The sequence below is a fragment of the Sus scrofa genome, chromosome 13 (genome assembly GCF_054392235.1).
Source record: "Sus scrofa isolate SSC_HxYL_T2T_F1_AM1 chromosome 13, Sscrofa_HxYL_maternal_Yorkshire_Landrace_v2.0, whole genome shotgun sequence".
In the NCBI taxonomy this organism is placed as follows: domain Eukaryota; kingdom Metazoa; phylum Chordata; class Mammalia; order Artiodactyla; family Suidae; genus Sus; species Sus scrofa.
Window position 1 is genome coordinate 200,883,942 of NC_139395.1, and position 24,181 is coordinate 200,908,122.

Below are 24,181 nucleotides of genomic sequence, written 5' to 3' on the forward strand. Positions count from 1 at the left end.
GTCAATGGATAGTGTACTGTTTTCTACTGGGCCATGTATCTCCAGGTTTTAGATGGACTATCACAGGACAGGTTCCTAAAGTTCATCCCACCTGTCTCTGGGCCCAGACCTCATGATTTATATGTAGGAGATAAAATGAAATACAACCTCAGGATTCCATTCCTTTCCAGTGACTCATGGCCAGTGGTAGTATAGATCTAGAGGTATTCCCTGAGGCTCTCTAGGAATGCCGAAGAATTTTCTCTTGGCTTCTGATTTCCTCTTTCTTATTACAGTTGACAGATTTTTCTTCCTGCTGCCTAGATTCTGTTTAGGATCATATTTTTGTAATTGGTCAGTCTTTGTCTTCTACCACCTTCTTTATTATTTCAGTGGTCCCACTTGGGTTCATTGTCTGCAACTGCTTAATTTCCTGGTCTGAAAACAGCATGATCTGCATTGTTTCTACTCCCTTTTTCTACTTCCTCTTGGGCTTTTGAAAGATCATAGCCTTTTCTTCCCTCACTGGGAGTACATTGAGGAGGCTCTGGATCTCAGTCCAGGTAGGGTCCTAGGTCTGAAAGATTGCTTTAATCAGATTGAGGAACCCTTTGGATCTTCCCTCAGCCCCTTACTATGACTCTTCTAGTTATACAGATCAGAAATGGTCAGTAGGACCTGTACCTCGATGAGCCCTCCTTCTCCATCTGGGACCTGCTGGAATGGAGTATTCCCATTATATATATAAGGGGGTATTTTCTGGTAGGTTGTTGGACCCTGGCTGGTAATTAGTCCTGCTTCATGTACTTACTTGACTGGGTTCTAGGAGAGAGGGGTTAGTCTGGACAGGACCCCTTGGGCTGTGGCCAAAATCAGTAGGTATTGTGGAAGGGGTTATGAAAGGAGCAGTAGTAGGAGGGCTAGGGAGGAGATCCAGAAAGCCCTTAGGTGTGAGTCAAAGACTGGTAAAAGGCTTAGTCTCCCATGCTCTTATCAGTGAAGGCAAGCCCACATCTCTTTCAAAAGCCTGCATTCTGATTTAAGACTGTAAAAAAAACCCAAAAAACTAGATATAGATGCAAACTATTGCATTTGGAATGGATATGCAATGAGCTCCTGCTATATGGCACTGGGAACTATGTCTAGTCACTTGTGATGGAGCATGATGGAGAATAATGTGTAGAAAAGAATGAATATATGTATGTGTGTCTGGATCCCTTTGCTGTACAGTAGAAAATTGACAGACACTATAAATCAACTATAATGGAAAAAATAAAAATAATTAAAAAGAAAAACTAGACACAGGGCATTTCATCCTATTTATCATATCTCTGGCATAGCAAATCCACTTGTAAAATGATGTGGTTATTTAGAGATCCATTGATGGGCCAACTTTCCTCATCTCTGAGCAGGTATTTGGGCCAGGCTGTATTAAATAGAAAGATTAAATGTTTTGGGGTCAGATGATACCTGACAAACTTCCAGTTCTGCTGGATATGCCATAATAGGCTCTTCTTCAGAATGGTGGATATGTGGTTCCCTATTCCCTGGATGGTAGTTGGAAACAAATCCAAAATAGAACAGTTGGAGTGATTAGTAGGCACTCACACACTGCAAGACTTAATCCAAATAAGATTTCCAGTTTGGGAAATTTTGAACCAGAACTAAGCTCTTAATGAATTCCTCAAAGGACCAAACAGGGGGCACCCTAGTGCCATGGACTCCTCCTTGAATTTCTAACAGCCTGTGCTTGACATAGTTAGACCTTTATCAGTCAGAATATCCCACCACAGTTTAGATGGACCATTTCAGGGCAATCGCAGCTTAGCCACTCTAGTTACTTACCCCCTTGGTGTGTTAAGGGAGCCTCAGCCAAAACCTCAGCCAGGTTCTCACTGGAACCTGAGCAAGTCTGGAGCCTGGTGGGTGAGTGAAAGCATAAGGGCCACAGTAAGACCCACCTTGGTTGCCAAAAATGTGTTACCAACCCCCTCCACAAACCTCCAATGAGTCAGTTCCAACAAGAATCCTTCTTCTTGGTGTTGCTTGTGCCAGTAGAAGAGACCAAGTTCAGTTCAGAAGCAAAGGAAAGTTTCATTCTTTGATCAAAGTATCAAAGAGAGGCATGAGTTTGTGCTCTCGAGCACACACTCTCTCCAAAAGGCCATTGATAGGACTGCTTTATAGGATTCTTAGCTGGGGAGGAAATAGAGTTCTTGACTGTTGGGTTCAGTTGTGTTGTTCAGGACACTACAGATTTTTGGGTGCAGCATTTCTGCACAGGGTCAGCCAAACTGAAGTGTAAACTGCAGCAATTTCACACTAAGAATTCTGGCCAGGTGTAAGACCTCTGCACAGTGTACCCTATGAGCAGGTGAAACTAGACTAAGCAAAAAGGAAAAAAAAATAGAAAAAAAAAGATGTTATTGAATATATTCTGCATAAAACAATGGTCCACAAAGAGAAAATAGCATTATATATGTTTTCAGTAGAAGATATAAAGAATTCCAAGAAAATAAAATAGACATTACTGAGAAACACAAATATTTAAAGCATTTGTGGAAAAAGAGACTGAACTGAAAAGACCAAAATAGAAGTATAGAGAGTTATTTTGTGGAGCAGTGGGTTAAGGATCTGGCATTGTCACTGCAGCAACTTGAGTGGCTTCTGTGGTACAGGTTCAGTCTCTGGCCTGAGAACTTCCATATGCCATGGGCATGGCCAAAAAAAAAATAGAAACACAGTAATTAGAAAAATGAAATGAGAATAAATACGTAGGAGGTCAACAGTGTGATAAAGAACAGAAAAATCCCAGTATCTCATACTTCATTAAATTAAATAATAAAGAAAGCTGAGGAGTTCCCATGGTGACTCAGCAGTAACAAACCCAACTAGTATCTGTGAGGATGCAGGTTTGATCCCTGGCCTCGCTCAGTGAGTTAGGGATCTGGCATTGCCATGAGCTGTGGTGTAGGTCGCAGACGTGGCTGGGATCCCACATTGCTGTGGCTGTGGTGTAGGCAACATTCAACCTCTATCCTGAGAACTTCCATATGCTGCAGGTACAGCCCTAAAAAGAAAAAAAAAATGTTGGGGGACCTGGAGTGTATTTTTTTTCTTTTTCCTTTTTTTTGGAATAGTAATGTAATAAAGAAAAGTAGAATTACCAAAGTAGTAATTTGATAAACAAGAAGGGGAAGGATGATTTTTCTTTTCATATTATTTGGTTGTTTTGTTTTCTTTCTTGATTGTTTCATTTATTATTATTTGATTTGTTTTAGAATAGAAGCTGTTGTGTTTATAGATTGACAGAAAGGGGTCAAAAGAAAGAGAACATTAGGAGGTAGACCAGTTGTTCTTAAAAGGACCCAGGTGATCTAGCAACTGAGACACTTATTTTCCTAACTTAGAATGGGAAAACTGAAGAAGATTGAGTTCAAATAAATAAAGCTAAAAATTGAAAAGGAATTACACTAAAAAATTAACTTTTTCTTTTTAAACTTAGGTGAAACAATTTATTTAAAAAATAGTTTTGATCAAATGTTCACAGCCATCAGAATTCCTAAAATATTTGATGATGGAGTGTTTATCTCTTAAATGTTTGAAAAGTTAAGAATCCTCTCAAACATTGTAGAAATTAAAAAATCAATTATTGTTTTAATATTTAACTTGAAAATTTAATAGTAAAAATGAATAATCAAGTAAATCACATACACAATTCTCATACACAGTTTAAGAATTTATTTTCAATGAAAAAACTCAGGAAATCATATTCATTTAATTTAATCAGTAATTTTTAAGGATCTTCTATGAGTAAGACTTCTTGAGAGTTTTTATAATTATTATGTATCTCAGTTCTCTTCACTCCCTTAATGTGGACACCAAAGGAAGAAATTGCTTGCTTGAAAATATTGCAAGTTGTCATACCAAGATAAATCAATGTCTTAAGTTATCTGTTCATTTATGTTGGAATTTTAAGTGAACCCAACTCTGCTTTTTGTCATGCATGTAGTATACTAATTGAGTTGTCAGCTTTAAAATTTCTGCAGGTGATAAACTGGCCATTTTAAATGCCACTGTTAAATGTTGTATCAAATTGCAACAGGCTTTCTTGGTCCCCTGGTGGAATTTAGAAATGCCAATGACTTCATTATATTTATATTCTTGCAAATTAAGGAAGTCCCCATTGAATATATATGCTTTTTAATCTGTATGCTTACTTAAATTATAAATATTAATTTAAGCCTTGTTATGATAGCAGTTATCTTTGTTAAAATGCTGTCTGTGTTCTATCTTAAGAAGTAATTTGCATGTATGGTATAAATTATGGCCCCATATTTTTCCTTCCATTAGCAGTTCTCCTAAAGTTCTTTTTTATGTTGATGATGTTTCACTGATAAAGAAAATTCTAACATCTTCAACTTTTTACGATTTTCCGTAATGTTCTAATTGATCCAGAGATAGCTCCTATTTTGAATTGTCTTGTTCCATCTATTCTCACCTTTCCATATTCTTTGCCACCAGCCAACCCAGATACTCACCATAGCATACCCTAAAGCCCTTTCCCCCTAAATTTAATTTGTCAGTCATTCTATATTCTGCCTAATCTTTGCTAAATGCCAATTTTGTCATTTTAGTTTCTACTTAAAATAATTGGACAAAAATTTAAATCCAAAAATGTTACTGTGGTTTTGAGATCCTCCAGTGTATTTTCAAAACTATTTCTCCAATGATATTACCAATATTCGACATGAGATCTTTATTTATTTATTTATTTGTCTTTTTAAGGCCGCACCCTCTGCATATGGAGGTTCCCAGGCTAGGGGTCAAATCGGAGCTGTAGTTGCTAGCCTACAACATAGCCACAGCAACACAGAATCTGAGATACGTCTGCGACTGACACCACAGCTCACGGCCAGGGATCGAACCCTCATCCTTATGGATCCTAGTCAGATTTGTTAACCACTGAGCCATGAAGGGAACTCCAAGATGATCCTCATCTTTATTGATCTACTAATCATTCCCTGAATGGTCCTTCAATATTTTTGCCTTGCCTGGAAAGCCCACTAACATATATTCCTTACCTTAAGTATCTTCCCTCTCTCCTTTTATTGCAATATCTATCCCAAATTTGTTTTCTTTTCTTTCAAGATTTATTACCCTCTGTACCACCTTCATGGTCATAAATTTCATAATGGTCATTATTGATATACATCATCTTGTTTTATCATTCATTTTTTATGTAGGACTGTTGCCTCACCAAATAAATTAGAAATACTTTGACATTGGGAACTAGAACTTATTATTTTTATATACCATAGCATTGGGAAGAGTGATTTGCAAAACACGTATATTCAATAAATGCTTACCGATTTTTGTAAACATTTTATTTTTCCAGCTCTACATTTTAAGATTGCTACTACATGTATTTCTTTGAGACTAGTTCAGAAATGACATAGATTTATCATGGCTCCACTTTTCATTCTGCAGGTTTAAAATATTCTCTTACTTTGAATGAGAATCTCTTGTGAAGATATTTGCATTATTGACTATCCAACCCCAATTCTAATGCAAAAATTTATTTATTTATTTATTATTTAATTTATTATTTATTTATTTATTTAATTTATTTATTGGCTTTAAGTAATGTCATCAATTAATCAATAATGTTGCTAATGTCAAGTGAATCAATCTATGTAACATTGTACCTTTGTCAAGTTCCTTCAAAGTTATTATATCTCTTCCAAACACCTGAGGAGTGTAAAAAAATCAAATTTATATTTCTCAGCATTAGTGAATGCTGTTTTATTTTTCAAATTCCATCCAATCCTAAGTAGAAATTTTATTAGAAGCATTTAATATCTTTTTTCCCTAAATGACATAAAAGTCCTCATATCACTATCCACTTTCATTTTTGTGCCTAAATTGAAACATTAGAAATGAAAGGGAGATTAACTGGATAGATATAAATATATCAGTCTGTCTAGCTTCTCTGACCACAACTTTGGAATTAGGAAACTATTTAATTTTCTTCTGACATTTGGATCCAAAATGTGTCCTTTGGAGGTGGTCACAGGTCAAGAATGACCATAAGAAACACTTAATGTTAAATCACTAGAGGAATGATTAAAGCATGACCTTAAATTTTGGTTCTTTAAGTTTTTCCTAATATGCACATGTTCTAATGTATCATAGGGGTCAAATTAAAACAAATTGAGCCTTGGGGGAATGTATTAAACTAGAGAATTATGCTTTTTCTTTTTATTATATACTTTTAATCCCTGATTTATATAGCCATGTGCCCAGTCACCAAAATGTCCATAAAATTATGGTCTTGATTAATGGGTGAATTGATAGTTTGTACTGAATAAAAAATTAACCAAGTATTTTAATATAAATTAAGTAATTAATTTCAAGCTTAATTTCATTTTATTACAATGAATGTAAGTTATTTATTACACCCATCAGCAAATCCGTGTAAAATTTTTCAGAACTTTATTTGACTTTGAAAGTACCTATATCTTTCACGTTTGCCTTTTCTATAAACTCCAAAGGTCAAAGGTGGGACTTAAGTAATAATTGGCAGATGTTTCTCAAAATATCTGATATCCTTAAATTCAATTTAAGCCAATAAAGTAATTCCAAAATTTTGTATTGTCAGTGTTGCCAATATTCTGTACCCAGTGTACAGTAAACTCTTGGTAAGTGTTTGATTACTACTCTGTCATGTATTTATATATTATCACTTTAGAAGAAACAAATGAGGGTGATGAGCTTTCACTTCCAGAAATGTACATTAAATATAGTAGGGAAGTGAATATCATTATAAACAACATATATATCATTTGTTTAGTGAGTGTCTCTGGATCAAAAATACTAAAATGAGGAACTGACAAGTTTTTCTGGATAAATATTTTCTTCCAGTCTCATGTTTTTGATTTCACATTTTATTTCCTGTATCTTGCCAACATGGATAGATACTTTACATTCTTAGTCTAATTCCATTTTTTGAAAGGGCGTGAGTCTGTTTCTCCTCTAGGTTATTTCAACTGATTCTTGGTCACGGTGTCTTATTTCAGCATGTGTTTTATAATGTTGGAATGTGAGTTGAGGTTAAAGAGAGGTTCCTTTATGTAAATCTTGGGAAGTCTGGGCAAACTAACTATGTAGCTCTTCTGAAGGGATTTTATGTTTGCATCTGCCGCTTAGCTGTGGGCCCTACATATGAAACTTTTTTTATTTTAGGGCCACACCTGTAACATATGGAAGTTCTCAGGCTAGGTGCTGAATCAGAACTATAGCGGCCACAGCCACAGCAATGTGGGATCCTAGCCTTGTCTGCAGCCTACACCACACTTCATGGCAACATCAGATCCTTAACCTACTGGAGCAGGGCCAGGGATTGAACCTGAGTTCTCATCGATACTTGCTGGGTTTGTTACCACTGGACACAGGAGAACTCCGAAACTGTTTTTTATACTTAATTTACAGATTGTGGTTTCCCAAAGAAAATGTATTTACAATTAATATCCCAAACCTGGATTTGGCAGAACCATGGTTAATTTGTTTAAGGAGAAACATTTTTCCCTTCCACAGGCCAGGAGCAACAATTCTCATTGTTGTTGGGCTGCTTTATTCTATTCCCTTCTTATATTAGGGTGAATCTTCTTCTGATCCAGTGTTATGTGGTCTTTCATTCCACCCCCTCTTCCAGCCAAGCTTGGATCCATTCTTTGAATTTGTGAGCCTTTTAGTTACTAGCATCCACAAATTCCCCATATAGACTTAGACTCTAGTTTTAAGGTTTTTCTGTTTTTGTTTGTTTGTTTTATTTTTTCCCTTGAGGCACCATTCCTTTCCTGAAAGATTAGAGATGCATTTCTGGGAGAATAGGATGGCAGGACAGGTTTTTGGGGAGTGGTCACACCATCTTGTCCACCATCTTATTAGAAATATAAATCTTTAATTTATGTTAAAACCTAATTTTAATTATCTTATGAAATTTAAGGATATTCAGCTGTTTTATTTCAAATTTGACAACAAACGTTTTGAACTTCCTCTCTGTCTTGTTGTTATTGCCCCGGTTATTTCACTTATTTTATCTTGAGAAAATAAATGCACATTCACCTTTCCTTAAGCACTGTTCCCTCTCTTCCCTGTGCATCTCTCCTTTCATGGAAGTATTTTAACAGGTAGTCAAAATGTGAACATATTTTTAATTGTTGTAATAATAGAATAGGACTTACTCTTTTTTAAGCAAGTTTCCAAATTTTGAACAAAAATTTTCTTTAGCTATTGCCCAATCTGGTAGCACACATAAGGCCTAGCCTATGAATATGAAACAGCTGCCTGAGTATGAATTTGCTCATTCTCTTAGCTTAAAATTTCAACATAGCTTGAATAAGTCTTTTATTTGGTCTAGTTATAAAGTGCATTATATAATAGATATGATATTATTAGATTGTACTTTACAAAACTTTGATTTCACAGGTAATTAAACCACAAGGGGGTAAATACTGTTTAGATCATGTGGTATAGACACCATGTATTAAAATCTTAGCATTCATGTTTAAAACTGTCATTAATTTTACTTAAATATGTTTTTCAGCTCTTCTTCAAGTGACAATTTCACTTAGCAAAGTAGAGCTTAGTGTGGGTGAATCTAAATTCTTCACATGTACAGGTATGTATTCCTACAAATATTTTCAGATAACTCATTTCATGCTTTAATTAGGAATATAATATGTCAGCTAAATTTAAGTAGTCAAAAAGTCAATTCTCTAAAAATAAAATTGTATTGGGTTTATGATAATTAGAACATTGTTAATAAATATGTTTTACATCAAACACTGTGGATTATATTTCTGTTACTTTCAAGTTACTAATTTTGACTGCCAAACTAGATCATTCATTTGGAAAATAACTTATCAAATATAATGTATGCAAGTAACTTTTAAATTAATTTAAACATTATTTCTCTCTAAATAGTAATATTAAGATGAATGTAAATATTATAACTGAACCATTTTTATAAATATGCAATGAATAAATTAGACATGGCATACCACATTATAGTTATACTTGAAAAAATTTTAGGACAAAGAAAATCAAATATATTCTCATGAAAAATTATTTAAATAGATATTTAATCAGAAAATGTTTTGCAAGATTTTGGTGATTAGTATCAGAAATATTATATATCATAAAGCCGTGGGAAATTATATAAACTTTATGTAGTTTATTCATACACATGTAGAATTCTTTCAGAAGATATTAACAACTTAAGTATCAAGTTGTTATTCAAAATATTCTGAAACTCACATATGAGCACATTCTACTTCTATTAGGTATCATTGTGTTTATTTTTATGCATACAAGCCTTCGTATCTAAAGTTTTAAAAAGTATTCTTTCAGTGCCAAAATTGTTTTTTAATATATTTAAAATTGTTTCCATTCTTGATTGTACTTAAGCAATTCCAAACCATATTAAACAGGCATTTCTGACCTAAAACTCATTATAAAAGTTTTCTTGAGAATGGCATGCTTATTTAAATTATTATTAAAATTAATAGAAATAGAAGCTATAATAACATATCTGAAAAGCATATCAGAGTTTGCCTTCTGAAAGGTCTGAATTGATAGGTATATTGATACTTGGTTTTGTATATTGGCAAATGGAAAAGCCAAGAGTAGGAGAACAATTGGTTCAATGTAATGTATTATGTCAGCACAGCTTTGGCCTAAGAATATAGGTCATTGTTTCTAAATCTAATCCATATGTTATATGCACAAATGCTCAAATGTATACACAGCTCAATCTATTTATATAATCACAGAATAATGGAATAGTTTAAAAATGATATTAAAAATAAAAAGACATTGTAATATTTTCTTGGATTTACATATCTTTATGATATATATTATATGATATAATTGACTCTGTATGTAGTCCATAAGGTCAAATTAAGACATAATTTAAAAGTATGAACTCATTCAGTGCTGAATTTTCTCTTAAAAATAATTATTTTTCCTTTTATGTAAATATACATATAGGGAATTCCCATTGTGGCACAGCAGAAATGAATCCAGCTAGTGCCCATGAGGATGTGGGTTCGATCCTTTTCCTCACTAAGTGCGTCAGGGATCCGGTGTTGCTGTGAGCTGTGCTGGAGGTTGAAGATACAGCTTGGATCAGGAGTTGCTGTACCTGTGGGATATACAGGCAGCTGTAGCTCCGATTCTTCCCTAGCCTGGGAACTTCCATATGCCCCGGGTGCAGTCCTAAAAAGCAATAAATAAATAAATAAATAAATAAATACCTATCACCAACAATTGACATGGCCTTATTTAAGTTAAATATAGTACTAAAATAAAATTCTAAAAATAAAGATGTGGGAAATCTATGCAAAAATGGTTGCAGGTATTTTTCTATTACAATGGTGCCTATGCTGATAGGATTCTAAAGTTTCCTGGACATAGACATCGAAAACGCAAAAAAAATAAGTGTGTCTTAAAATTAAGCTAGAAGGTAGTCAAGTTACCCACCTGGGATCTTGGATGCTTTAATCAATAGAAATTTTGAGAGGCCAGAAGAGGAATTCAGGCAATGCTTTATTTGGAACTCATGCAGCAGCATGAGTGAGTGCAAGCTGGAATAGGTGCCCTCGTTCACTTCCTGAGGGGCGAGTTGATCCCTTTGATGTGTTGGGGGTAGGGGGCAGATCCGTGGGTCAGGCCAGAAGGGTGACTTATGTTGTCCGTCCCACCACTTTGGTGGTGCTACTATATGCAAGGATCATGCATAGTACCCTGCTAGTGCTCCTAGAACCTCAGAAATGGCAGTTGGGTTTTGGCCTTTTTGTATCTTGTTGTTCATAATTTGCCCAAAAATGCACATGCATACAGTTATCCTTAGTCCCTTATAGTTTTTTGTATTCTGTTGCTCAAGGAGACTTTTGTTCAGGTGCAAGCACTGCAGGAAATTGTCACAGGTCCCAGCTCCCAGCCTATCTTAGTCAAAACCCCACAGAACTAAACAAGAATGTGTCATGTATAGTAAATAAATTTTTATACTATATTTTCAAGAAAATTAATTTACCGCTATTTATTAATTTATCCAATAGCTCAGTCTTATCAGTAAAATGACATGGAAAGTTTTATTGGAAATTGTTATTCGTTAGAATTGCCAGGAAAAAAAAAGAGAATTATGACTGCTCTATGAAAATCCAGAATAAACTGTCCATAGTGAAATTTTATTCCATATCATTAAGAATGAAAATGTCCATAATATTTCACAGAATATCCTATATAATATAAACTGTGGTTTTATATTGCTCAAATTTGAAGTCATGCACATTAAAATTTTTCTTTTGTGACTTCTTGATGGAGGAGGGAATTAAAACAAATAACTCCCCCAAATGAGTTACCCTGTCACAACTATGGTTTTATAGTTCTGTTCAGAAAGTCAGAAGATAACATAACTGAATCCACTTAAGATTTAACTGAACTTATTTCATACTTCTAATTTGAGATAGGAAGGAAGACAGTTTGTTCCTAAAGCCATCTATGGGGGAAAAAAAAAATGAGAAGGGACTATTTTCTTCAAAAAGGATTTGAAGATTTACTTAACTTTATGTATTTTCCTCCAATACTTTTGAGTCAATAGTGTATGCTGCTTCCACAAATTATCTCTCAAGTAATCAGGTGAAATACATCCTTTTGGTAACTAAAAGCACACACAGGAAACTTGAGCTTTTACGAAGAGGATAATAACCTAGATTCTGAACTGGAACACTTAAATAAATGTTTACCTTGTAATGATTTGGTTGTAATTGCCTAGCACTATAAGTATCATTTCAATGTATTCTAATTATCATATGATTAAATAGTTAACACTGTTTTAGATTAAAATGATGAAACTACTCATTTTGGTTGAGAAAAGAGATTAGCTCCATTAAAAAAAAAAAAAAAAAAAAAAATAGTCGGAGTTCCCGTCGTGGCACAGTGGTTAACGAATCCGACTAGGAACCATGAGGTTGCGGGTTCGGTCCCTTTCCTTGCTCAGTGGGTTAACGATCCGGTGTTGCCGTGAGCTGTGGTGTAGGTTGCAGACGCGGCTCGGATCCTGCGTTGCTGTGGCTCTGGCGTAGGCTGGTGGCTACAGCTCCGATTCGACCTCTAGCCTGGGAACCTCCATATGCCGCGGGAGCGGCCCAAACAAATAGCAAAAAGACCAAAAAAAAAAAAAAGTAATTGGCCTTATATATACAAGTTTAACAACTCAGGAAATTAATTCAGGTTTTTGTATTAGCAAAAACTAAAGTTTATTTTGTGAAAAATTTACATTTTTATGAGCTCTGCTGTATCAGGCAAGAAAGTGCTATCTCCTGACCCTAGCAAAAGGAGTTGAGCAGGTGAAATCATGTCAGCAATAGTGTTTCTGTTTAGATATGTCTGTTAAGTGGAATTTATGTTGGACACAGTTACCAGGGCACTCTGAATTCCTCAGTGTAGTAATAATCCATAGATTACCTTGGTAAAGTTTAAACTATCCTAGTTTAAATACCATACTGGAAATTTCCTATGAGTTTTGCTCACTCAAACAAGGCTGAATCCTCAATGTTGGATAAATAAGAGTGAACATGTGTGGAAGCATTTGTGTTTACTTTCAATTTTGTAAGATTTTCAGATTTCCAGTCTTCTGTTTACATTTTTTTCTAAATTGTTAACAATCTTACATAATAGTAAATGGCAATGTCAAAACAAACACTGGAAACATATTTTCAAACATTTCTTCCCATGCAGCAATTGGTGAACCTGAGAGTATAGATTGGTATAATCCTCAAGGAGAGAAGATAATTTCAACACAGAGGGTAGCAGTGCAAAAGGAAGGTATTAGGTCAAGATTAACCATCTACAACGCAAATATAGAAGATGCAGGGATATATCGTTGTCAAGCAACAGATGCCAAAGGACAGACACAAGAAGCGACAGTTGTTTTGGAAATATACCGTAAGTCGTGTACTTATAAGTTGTATTGATTGAAATTGTACATTTTTCTAAAAAATTCAAACAAATTAAAATATATTTAACAATAAAAACTAACATTCATTAAGACTGTACTAGACAATGTGCTAAAACCTTTACAGATATCAGCTTACTTTTATTTTCCATAGTGCATCTCTAAAATGAAATAATAGGTCATGACAGACTATAAATATATGGATGGTGCCAATTATGTTGGTTAACTAATACAGATAAAAATGTTTTAATTTTTTGAGGCCATGCAGAAACTATTAAGTAGAAAACAATAGTTCGTTTGATGATATAAAATTTGGGGAGTACTTTTTTCACTCTAAGGTAAAGGTCATGATTAGAACAAATCAAATTACATATGTGATAGCAATGACCAGTACAGAATGAAAATTGGGGAAGGATCCGTGAATAGTATTTAGACAGAGAAAAAGCTGAAAACTCATGTAGTGAAGAATAATATATATCCAGATTCTTCACCTCCAGACATTTGCAGTAACAAGGCTTTCTACACATACACTTTATTTTATGACTTGAGATTGATTGCTTCCTTCATGTCTTTCCCCTTCTTTTTAGGAATTGTTAATTTGTTTAGGAACACTGAAGTTCATTGACTCCCTGGGTTTGAAACCAGACTCTATCACTTACTCCTGTGGCCTTGAGCAATTGTGTAACTCTCTGTCTACAGTTTCCTCATCTGTAAAATGGGTATAATAATAGTACCCACATCATACATAGAGCTGCTTTGAGGACTACATTAATTCATACATAAAGTGCTTGGAATGGTGTCTTTCAATTAATTAGTGGTAGTTAGCATTCCTACTATTTAAAAGTTATGAAAAGTTTTAGAATACTGTCTCATAAGACATTTCTTCCTTATAGCTTTGTTTTTGTTATTTTAGAAGTGGGATGGGGGTAAAGGCAAAAATATAGCAAGACTTCCTCTTCAATGACCAGAACAATTTGTTGGAAAATTGTTGCTCTCATTTTTCCTAATTTGACCTATTTTTCCCTCATTAGTTGCTAAGATGCTCAAGGAAAGAGATTGTACTTATTTATATGACTATCTACTGTAGCAAAAAATTTAACTTAATGGTAATTTCATAGACATAGTATCTGGAAAGCTGTTTCATTTGAAATGATACAAAGGAAGACCCCTGGTGTTTTATTTGTGAAGGTGAACATTTTTTTTCTCTTAACAAGAACAATGAAATACTTTAAAAAAAATTTCTCAAGTATAAATATCCATGTTCATGCATTCATTCAGTACACATATTGGATGCTCACTATGTGACAGATGATATTCTAATTCCTAGAGATTCATCAGTGACTGAAAAAGAAAATGTCACTGGCTACTTGGTGCCAATATTTTAGTTGGTAGAGACATACAAAAAGTGAGCTGAAAGTAATGCATAAATGCTAGATACATATGACATAGGATTCTATAGGAAAGGGATTAAGTAGTTTAGAGGTATAGGGAGATGGTTATTTTCTATGTGGAGGTTGGGCAGAAATTGGAAGGAATTTAAAATTATGCAAATACCCCATAAGGAGAATGAATCTGGAGTGCTCAAGGAACTGCCCAGAGTAGAGACTAGGAGGAAGGAGAAAAAAATTGTATTAGAATATTGGGGCAGACTCCAGTTCAGATAGAATCTGGTATGGCATTATAAGGATTCTGGATTATATTCTCAGCGAGGTGAGCATTTATCAGGTAGGGGAATTCGATGAATTAGATGACCTGGTTTAAGGTTTTAAAGGACGTAGATTTACCTAATTATTTTATCATGGCATCTATAAGCACAGATTCTGAAATATGTTATTGGGAGAAGTAAGCAATAATACCTCTATGGTTTGTTTTACTTTCTTGATACAGAAAAACTCACTTTCAGAGAAGTGGTGTCTCCTCAAGAATTCAAACAAGGAGAGAATGCAGAAGTGGTTTGCCGAGTCAGCAGTTCACCTGCACCTGTCGTCAGCTGGTTGTATCATAATGAGGAAGTCACCGCTATTTCCGACAGTTAGTATTTTGGTAACTCTCTAAGTTATATGTTCTAACAATATTGCAATTTTTAAAAAGACTCAATCTACCTGGGCAAATATAGCAATTGGATTTTTTGACCTGAAGTGTCAAAAAACTGTCTTGAGAACCTCAAACTACAAACCAGGGGTTGGCAAACTGTGGCCTCAGGGTAAATTCAGCCGTTCCACTGTTTTTGTAAGGTGTTATGAGCCTACACCTAAACCTGTTCATTATGTATCACTTATGGCTGCTTTGGGAACAAAGTTGAGCAGCTGTGACACAAATGGTTTGGCCTACAAAGCCTACAGTCACTACTTAGATATTTACAGAAGAAGCTTGCTGAATCCTGTTCTAGTCAAGAGAAAACTGTATACTAATAGTTCAAGGATACTGAATAAATAAAGGAATCAATTCTGATCCTTTGAAATCCTGCATATTATAATTCAAACATGATCCCATGGGCTCACTATATGTAAACTTGAAATAATACCTATATGAATCCTGTTTATTATTCTAGCACTCATCTTTCAAAGACATCTATATGTTCTAAATATTATGGTAAGATGCATATGGATAAGAGAGAGAAAAGCATATTCATTCCAACTGTCTTCATGATTTTGATTCAGACTGAGCTAAAATTCCAGAATAATATGACATTTGGAATTGAATGCATAATTTGCTTACATTATGCTACTTCACCATTGTGAATTGGGAGCATTTTCAATTTAGAATATTTCATTGCACCTGCATTGCAGAGAGGTACAAAATAATTGAATCTTTTAAAATACTTTCTATATTGGATGATTTTTTTGTGTTTCTAGGAGATGAAACTTCTATAACATAAAAGAAAGAGTTTCTATTTTTAAATATGTACAAAGTATCATGATTGTGTTTAATAGCCATTTTTTAATTTTGAGAGAATTTCTCTGGACTTGGCATTTTCAGTGCTTGTCATTCATTGACTAAAACTCTTTTCTATAATAATAAATTAATGATACACTATACTTTATTTACTCTTATTTTATTTTTGGATAACTGATTTTAATTTTACTAATAAATTGCATGAGTAAATGGTAGTCTGCTTTCTTCCTTTCAGTAATGAAGAAAAGGCTACTACTTTTATAGTAGTTTAAATGACAATGTCTCAAATGTTTTCAAAAGGTTACTAATATTAGGCTTCAAGTGTACATCTGGTTTATTGTAAACCTTAATTGCAAGGTTTGGGAGTAAGTTATATTTTAAAAGAGACACATAGAAAAAAAGGCCTCAAAGCAAAGATTCATGGTCCAGTGGAGTGCTGAAGGAGGAGTGATGCTTCTATGCTACAATTTACACATTTTCCCTCAGTATTTCAAAATGAGATGGTGTGAAACTGGCTCTACTCATTTCCTTGGCCCTGAAGCTTTGAAAAAGTTTTCTCACTGCTCTGTACCCAATTCAGATTCTTCATCTGTAAATAACAAATTATCATCTGCATTTTAAAAGAGGGTTTGTGTTTTAAATAAGACAGGCCTATAATAATTGTGTATTAAGTGAATGAATACAATACTATGTTTTAGAGTCTCAGCATTTCCTTTTCTTATTCCTTCTTACTGAGCTTTCAATTTTTTGGATCAGTTAAACATAGAAACAACACTGAATTGCATGGCAGATGAAATAGACATTTTTAAAAGGACATAAAATTTGGTTTTGCTTTGGGATATGAAGGATGCAGGTTGGACAAACTTTTGTGCAGAAGGACAAGCTTTTCTGACCTTTAATATTTGAGAAAATTGCCATGTACTTCATTATTAAACAATTGGTGCATTCATAATGGATTTATAAGAAGTAATATTCTCCAAGTGATTATAACTTATATGATTCTCTTATTAAAACTAATGAAATAAGATTAGGTTTATAACCATGAAAAGAACATGTAAGGGGATTTAGAATAATACAGAGTGTCTAGGTAACTTTCTAAAGCCTTAATGGGGCACAGAAGTAAAGTTTAGAGGCTCCATATGAAACAAAGAACGTTTGGATATGACTGTCTTATTAGTCATGCTTTTGGTAGCAGCTGTGTGACAGATATTCAGAATTAATATTCCAACATACTACTTGAAGTGGAGGTTTTCCGTGTTGTTTGTTGAAAGGAGATTCGTATGTTAAAAAATCCAAGTATTTGAGGAGTAAAGGTGACACTTTTATTATAAAAATTGACTATCCTGACTGTTAAGCCCTGATGGAGGGATATGCTATTGCAGATGCCTGTTCAACCTCAGCCATGGAGAGAGGAACTAGGAAGGTGGGAATAATATATACACTCCATGGATGATGGATAAGAACCTACTGTGTAGCACAAGAATTACTACTCAATGTTTTTAATAATCTATATGGAAAAAAGAATGGATATATTTATATGTATAACTTATCCACTTTTCATTACACCTGAAACTAATAAAACATTGCAAGTCAACTATACTCCGAAAAAAAATAAAAAAAGGAAGTTATCTCAAAAAATCCCTAAATGCAGGAGTTCCTGCCATGGCTCAGGAGTAACAAACCTGACTAGTGTCCATGAGGATGCAGGTTTGATCCCTGGCCTCGCTCAGTGGATTAAGGGTCTGATATGGCCATGAGCTGTGCTGTAGGTCACAGATGTGACTCGAATCCCACGTTGCTATGGCTGTGATGTAGGCTGGCGGCTGCAGCTCCTATTTGACTCATGGCTTTGGAACTTCTATATGCTGCAAGTTATGGAACTGCATAACGGCCCAAAAAAAGCAAAAGCAAAAACAAACAACCAAAAAAACTCCCTAAATGCATTGAGCTTTTTCTAATGAACTACGCTTTCTGCGTCAAAAATCTATGGTTAAAATCATCTTGCTCAATAAAAAATGTTATGAAATATACTTCCAGTATAAAAATTCATTCAACAGTTATTGAACATCTAGTATATTTTATCTAGTGTGCTAGATGGTGGTGATTCATGGTTAAAGTGATAAACAAGTCCACTGCCTTCAAAATATTAATAATCTAGTGGGAACAATCAATACATAAATCAGTGAAAACAAGGTATTTTGAGGTCTGTGATAAGCAAAGTGCAGTGGTAGGGGGTGATTAAGAAAGAACATCTGTACTAATTAAGACAAAGGAGAGTGTTCACATGTCTGCTGATAGAGGAAAGTGACCTTTAAACATGAAAAGGGATTAGCTAGCTAGAGAGTGGTAGAGACATTTCAAGAGGAGAGAATACCATATGCAATGGCTCAGAAGCAAAATAATTTATTACCTTCCAGAAATTGAAATAAGTTTATTATCACTAGATTATAGGTAAAACTAGACTACTTATGATAACAGATAAACATATCTAGGATTTGGAAATAAAGGACTAATAGTAAAGGAATCTGGAAAAGAAGGTTGAGCCAAGTCAGCATGGCCTAGACATCTCTGTTGCATTTAGAATCTAGCCAAGGTGATGTCACTAAATGGTTTTAATTAAGGTAGTGACATGATCTAATACGTATCAAAAAAGATATAAATGCTTCAGTGAGGAGAGTGAATTGGATGGGAGTCGAGCAGTGAGAACAGTTTGAATCCTAATGAAGTAATTGCTGAGGGAAACGGAGATTTTGGACTAAGAATGATAAAGGGAGAAGTGATAGGGTATGGGTTTGATTGGATATGAGGGCTAAGGGAGATGGGGAAGTCAAAGATGACTCAAGAAGTTTGCCTTGAACAAATCATTCAATGTAAAGACCTGTGAGGGCAGAACTAGAGAGTACCATAGACATTTCAGGTGGAGATAGTGAGCTAAATTTTAAACATGTTGAGATTGGAGTATTTAAAACTCTTCCTAAGTACGTACATCTGGTTTACTCTTAAACAATTCCAGAATCACAGGAATCATTTGGTGTGAAGAAAAATTAAGAATCATCAAAATATGGATTGAAAATATAGGAGTAGATGAGGCAAACCATTCAGTGGCTGTGGAATAAGAAGAAAAAGGGATTTAGAAAAATTCCCTCTTAAAGAAGCTTAAAGCAGAAACCTTGTTGGGTATCATCTGATTGCATTTATTTTTCTTACAGCAATAATGAAAATTTGGATGTCTATAAATCTGAAATAGATTATCTCTAAGAGTTAAATAGTTCTTGTATTTATATTTATGTGGATTAATTGAAGTAGTGCTTTCTTCAAATATTTTTGTAAACATTAATAATGCTTTTTGGATTGATAGTTTGCTAACATCATTTCATGGACTTTACCCATATACTTAGAGTTTTAGAATTATAGTTAAAGGATGACAATAATTTGTTAAGTTGGAAAATGCAATATTACTAAGACTTAGGTATGATTTATTGCATCCTTCTCTAAATTTGAACTTTTATTTCTACAGTTGACCTATAAGCAACACAAAGTTTGGAGTGTTGAACTTGTCAAGCAGGCAAAAATTCAAGCATAATTTATAGTTGGTCCTCCTTATCCAAGGTTCCTCCTTATCTGTAGTCCAGTTCTGCATCCTAGGATTCAATCACTTGTAGATTCTATAGCACCATATTTATTAGTGAAAAAAATTCCTGTGTAAGTGGATCTGCACAGTTCACACCCATCTTGTTCAAGAGTCCACTGTAATTGCTTCTCATTCTAATTTCTAACAACACACTTGAATGAATTATTTTCACTTGTTTTGAAATACCTTGCATTTTTAGGAGTTCTGAGTTGTGAGTTATACTTTAAAATTTCTTGAAGATTGTCTTTTTTTTCTCTCCAGTCTCTTCTTTGGTGAGAAAATTTACCAAATTTACCAGGGGAAAGCATCTGCATAAATATTTTTGTATCTCTTCATGGGGTGAACCTAAAGAGGAAGTAAATATTTGGGGAAATTTTATACCTCCTGGGCTGCAAATTATGTATCTGTAGCTTTATAATCAGTATTTTCTCTCTGAGGTAGCCTCAGAATCTAGACATTTTCATCCCTTATAACAATCTTAGACAACCAATAACCACATGCTTACCTGTTTTAACGACCTTCTATGGTCTGATAACTTCAGTATTTGTATGTATGTATGTGTGTATTAATTTTCTATTTTTGGATGCCCCGTGGCATATGGAAATTCTCCTGCTAAGGATCAAATCCAAGCCAGAGTTGTGTGTGACCTAAGTCACAGCTGCAGCAATACCAGATCCTAACTCACTGTGACACAGTGGGAATTCCTGTGTATGTGTTTAAAACCAAAATTTCTACTTTGATTTAAGAAATTGCTATGACAAATGAACACCAAATATGGATGGCTGAAGGTGATAGCAAAGCAATGTATTTCTTTTCTTTTCTTTTTTTTTTTTTTTCTCATTTTGTATGAGCAATGTATTTCTCATTCCTGCAAAATCCAGTTGGGTGGTGCGGGTAGAGGCAGGATTCTATCCCTGCATCCATTTAGTGATCCATATTGAGGGAGGCTGGACCATTTTCCCATGAGGACTCTGTGTTTGTCCTTACCTCTCTATTAAGCCAGAGGAGAGGGGAAAATTAGTGAATATTGGAGTAGTTCCAGACAGTAGCCTTTAACGGTAGATATCCAGAAGTAGGTACCTTCAATTCAAAAGGTTTAAGGGGTCAAGAATGTGTTTCTCTTATTCTTCAGTGTATCCAAATATAGTACCTAGCAAATAGATGATGTTCAATGATATCTATGGATGAATTAATTAATGATATTTAGGATATTGCATTTATGACATGTTTCAAAAGAGTACTGGATGTAAGAGCATTCTTTACTTAATAAGGAAGGAAAAGGTCTTAACATTGCAACACAATTGTAATGATTAAAAACTAAGGGCATACATTATGGAAAATATCATCACGCTGAGATGCTGCTTAGGCTAGCCAGACTGTTTTAAACAATCAGCTAATGCATGCCCTATAACAGCTCATTTTTGTGTATATGGATGTGCATACACTCACACATAAAATAAAACCTTGAAATAAAATTAATGAAGTCTAAACTATTCTTTCCTAATGTGGATTATCTTGCATACTGAAAAAAAATCTTTCAAATATATTTGAGATATGACCAATTTCTATGTCCTCTATGTGACTCGAATATCATATTGTTTAGTGCTTCCTCGGGTTATGAGCAATTATTAATTTAATTATTGTGTGAAGAAGGATATTCAATTAATTTTCTAACCCTTTTCCATACCCAAGTCACTACATATTTGCAGTCAGTATGTCTTCATGTCTGTAATATCTCATCCCTCAGCTTTGTTCTTTTGCGTATCATTTCTGCATTCAAAGTACCAAGGGGAAAATAATAGCCTAACTATTTTATGTGGAAATAAAGTCTTGAATGTATTTTTGAAAAAAGATGTAACACGGCAGTGTGGAGTAGAAAAATTGAAGTCATGAAATTACATTTTACTTTCAAATTTGAATTTGTTTGTTGATGAAAAGTTTGATAGTGTCAGACAAGTGCCATATTTTAACTCATAGCAATTTAGAGCACGCTGGACCCTGCTTTCAATTACTGATATCATTTCCTTCTCTTTGCTTACTTTCCAGATCGGTTTGCTATGTTAGCCAACAATAATCTGCAGATTCTCAACATCAATAAAAGTGATGAAGGTATATACAGGTGTGAAGGAAGAGTAGAGGCTAGAGGAGAAATTGACTTCCGTGATATCATCGTTATTGTCAATGGTAAGCATAGAATAATTTATACATATTGTTGCATCTCAGCCATATTTTTATTAAAAGGGCAACCATGTAAACTCAGCATTCAAAACTTCTCTAATAAGCCTCCTCTATACCTAGAGGAAATCTCACCTCTTCAACAGCATCAGTTACATTGTATTTCAGCCTCAAGGGCAGTTTCGCTGACTTATTTAACCTAGTCATCCTCTTTTAAAAAGAGTCTATAGAGGAGAAGTTGCCCTTTGCTGGCTTTGTAGTTGTTGAAAGAATGCCAAATAAAACATGACAGACCTAGAAATTATCATGCTAGAAGTGGACCTAGAAATTATCATGCTAGAAGTCAGCCATACAATGAGACACCATCATCAAATGCTTTCACTGACATGTGGAATCTGAAAAAAGGACAGACTGAACTTCTTTGCAGAACAGATGCTGACTCACAGACATTGAAAAACTTTTGGTCTCCGGAGGAGACAGTTTGGGGAGTGGGGGGATGTGCTTGGGTTGTGGGATGGAAATCCTGTGAAATTGGATTGTGATGATCATTATACAACTACAGATGTGAGAAATTCATTGAATAATAATAATAAAAAAGAACAGTACTCGTAAAAAAAGATACTAGATTTTACTTTTAAATTACATGAACTACTTGCTTAATCTAACAGTTTTTGCAGGTTTTCCCAAATTTAATAATTGAATATATTGCTATCATTTGGATCCAATTCGTGGATGCTAACACTAAGCTTATGACCTCAAGATGACATCTCTTTCTGCAAACTTGGATCCTTTTATGATATTTCCTGCCTGGATTAATATGATATTCTATGAGGCCATAAGATAAATTAAGCATATCCAAGTTATCTATACTTTGGTAATCTATTGTATTACTGAAATGACCTTTTTTTTTTTTTTTTTTTTTTTTTGTCTTTTTTGCTATTTAGGGCCGCACTCCAGCACATGTAGGTTCTCAGGCTAGGGGTCAAATAGGAGCTACAGCTGCTGGCCTATACCACAGCCACAGCAATGCAGGACCCAAGCGATCTCTGCAACCTATATCATAGCTCACAGCAACGCAGGATCCTTAACCCACTGAGCAAGGCCAGGATCGAACCCGCAACCTCATGGTTCCTAGTCGGATTTGTTTCCGCTGTGCCAAAACAGGAACTCTGACCATTGTGTTTCCTTTTTTTTTTTTTCTCTTTTGTATTTTAAAGGGCCTTACCCAACACACCCAAGGCATGTGGAGGTTCACCCAAGGCATGTGGAGGTTCACAGGCTAGTCTAATTGGAGCCACAGCAGCTAGCCTGTGCCACAGCAAGGTGGGATCTGAGCCATGTTTGCAACCTACACCACGGCTCATGGCAGTGCCAGATCCTTAACCCACTGAGCAAGCACAGGGATTGAACCCACGTCCTCATAGATACTAGCAGGGTTTGTTAACCACTGAGCCACGATGGTAACTCCGCATTTTATTTCTTTACATCTATCAAATATACTCATTTTCTCTGTCATACTCTCCATAAGAATGCTGTCCTTTCCAATTGTTTTCTTGTATTTTTCTTGAATAGCTATGAGTTGTTTACTCTCAATCTCACAATTCCAATTTTCTATCCACCAAGGCTTTCAAACTTTGAAATTGTCAATGTGTCCCATTATCTTCAAGACAAAATCAAAACCACTTTTTTATGGCATGGGATGACTTGTGTGATCACCAGCCATCTTCTCCAAGCATTCAGCCATGAGTAACCCATGCTGCAGCCATATGGAAACCTAGTAGTAATACTGTACAGATGTACTTTCTTTCTGTTTTAAAATAAGTTAGAAATAACTATAATCACAGGATTCTTTAAGCAGAATGTAACTTTTTTTTTCTTTTTGGATTAAGCAAAATATGAATTTAAATAGAAAGCTGTGCATTTTCTATGCGCTAGGGCTGGGGCAGGGAAAAAAATCAGTATCTTTTTCCATATCTTGAGCCCCTCCCACCAGGAGCAATGGCTGCAGTTTCTTGAAGAGACTGAAGAGCAGCACAAGGAACATCATATAGATCAAGAATTATTTGATTTTTCCTTTCCTGGAGCAGAGTTAGTTTAACCACAAAGTCCATGCAGAAAGAGAATATTAAATCACTGAGAATTTTTTTCTCTCCTTGTTTAAGTCAATAATTAATTGGTTTTTGTGGAAAATATAATGGAACAGAGCAGTATAAACTAGGCAGGCTGGTAGAAATTGCACTTGTTCATGGGGGAAGAAGCCAAACTGTCAGGTCTTCTGAGAGAAGATTTTTCAGAGAATTTCTTCTGTGTGCAGAGTCTGGTATTTACTAACAGTTCCATAGTCAGTGGAGATTTTTTTCCTTCAAGACAAGAGGAATGCTTTAGTGCATGAAGAATAGGTGCAATTATGGACACAAGTACTATGTATCTATATCTAGATAGCTGTATCTATTTTCCTATCTATAGCTATAGACAACTCT

General features: G+C 34.8%; 1 protein-coding gene across 2 annotated transcripts in view; it reads left to right on the forward strand.

Moving 5' to 3' along the window:
* The window catches only part of NCAM2 (neural cell adhesion molecule 2), a 503,541-nt gene that overhangs the window by 279,280 nt on the left and 200,080 nt on the right, over positions 1-24,181 (forward strand). For both annotated transcript variants that reach the window (XM_021070858.2, XM_021070859.2), the window contains exons 2-5: positions 8,588-8,662; positions 12,784-12,990; positions 14,888-15,031; positions 21,573-21,710. In XM_021070858.2, the coding sequence (XP_020926517.1) occupies positions 8,588-8,662; positions 12,784-12,990; positions 14,888-15,031; positions 21,573-21,710 (564 nt within the window). The remainder of the gene's footprint in view (positions 1-8,587; positions 8,663-12,783; positions 12,991-14,887; positions 15,032-21,572; positions 21,711-24,181) is intronic.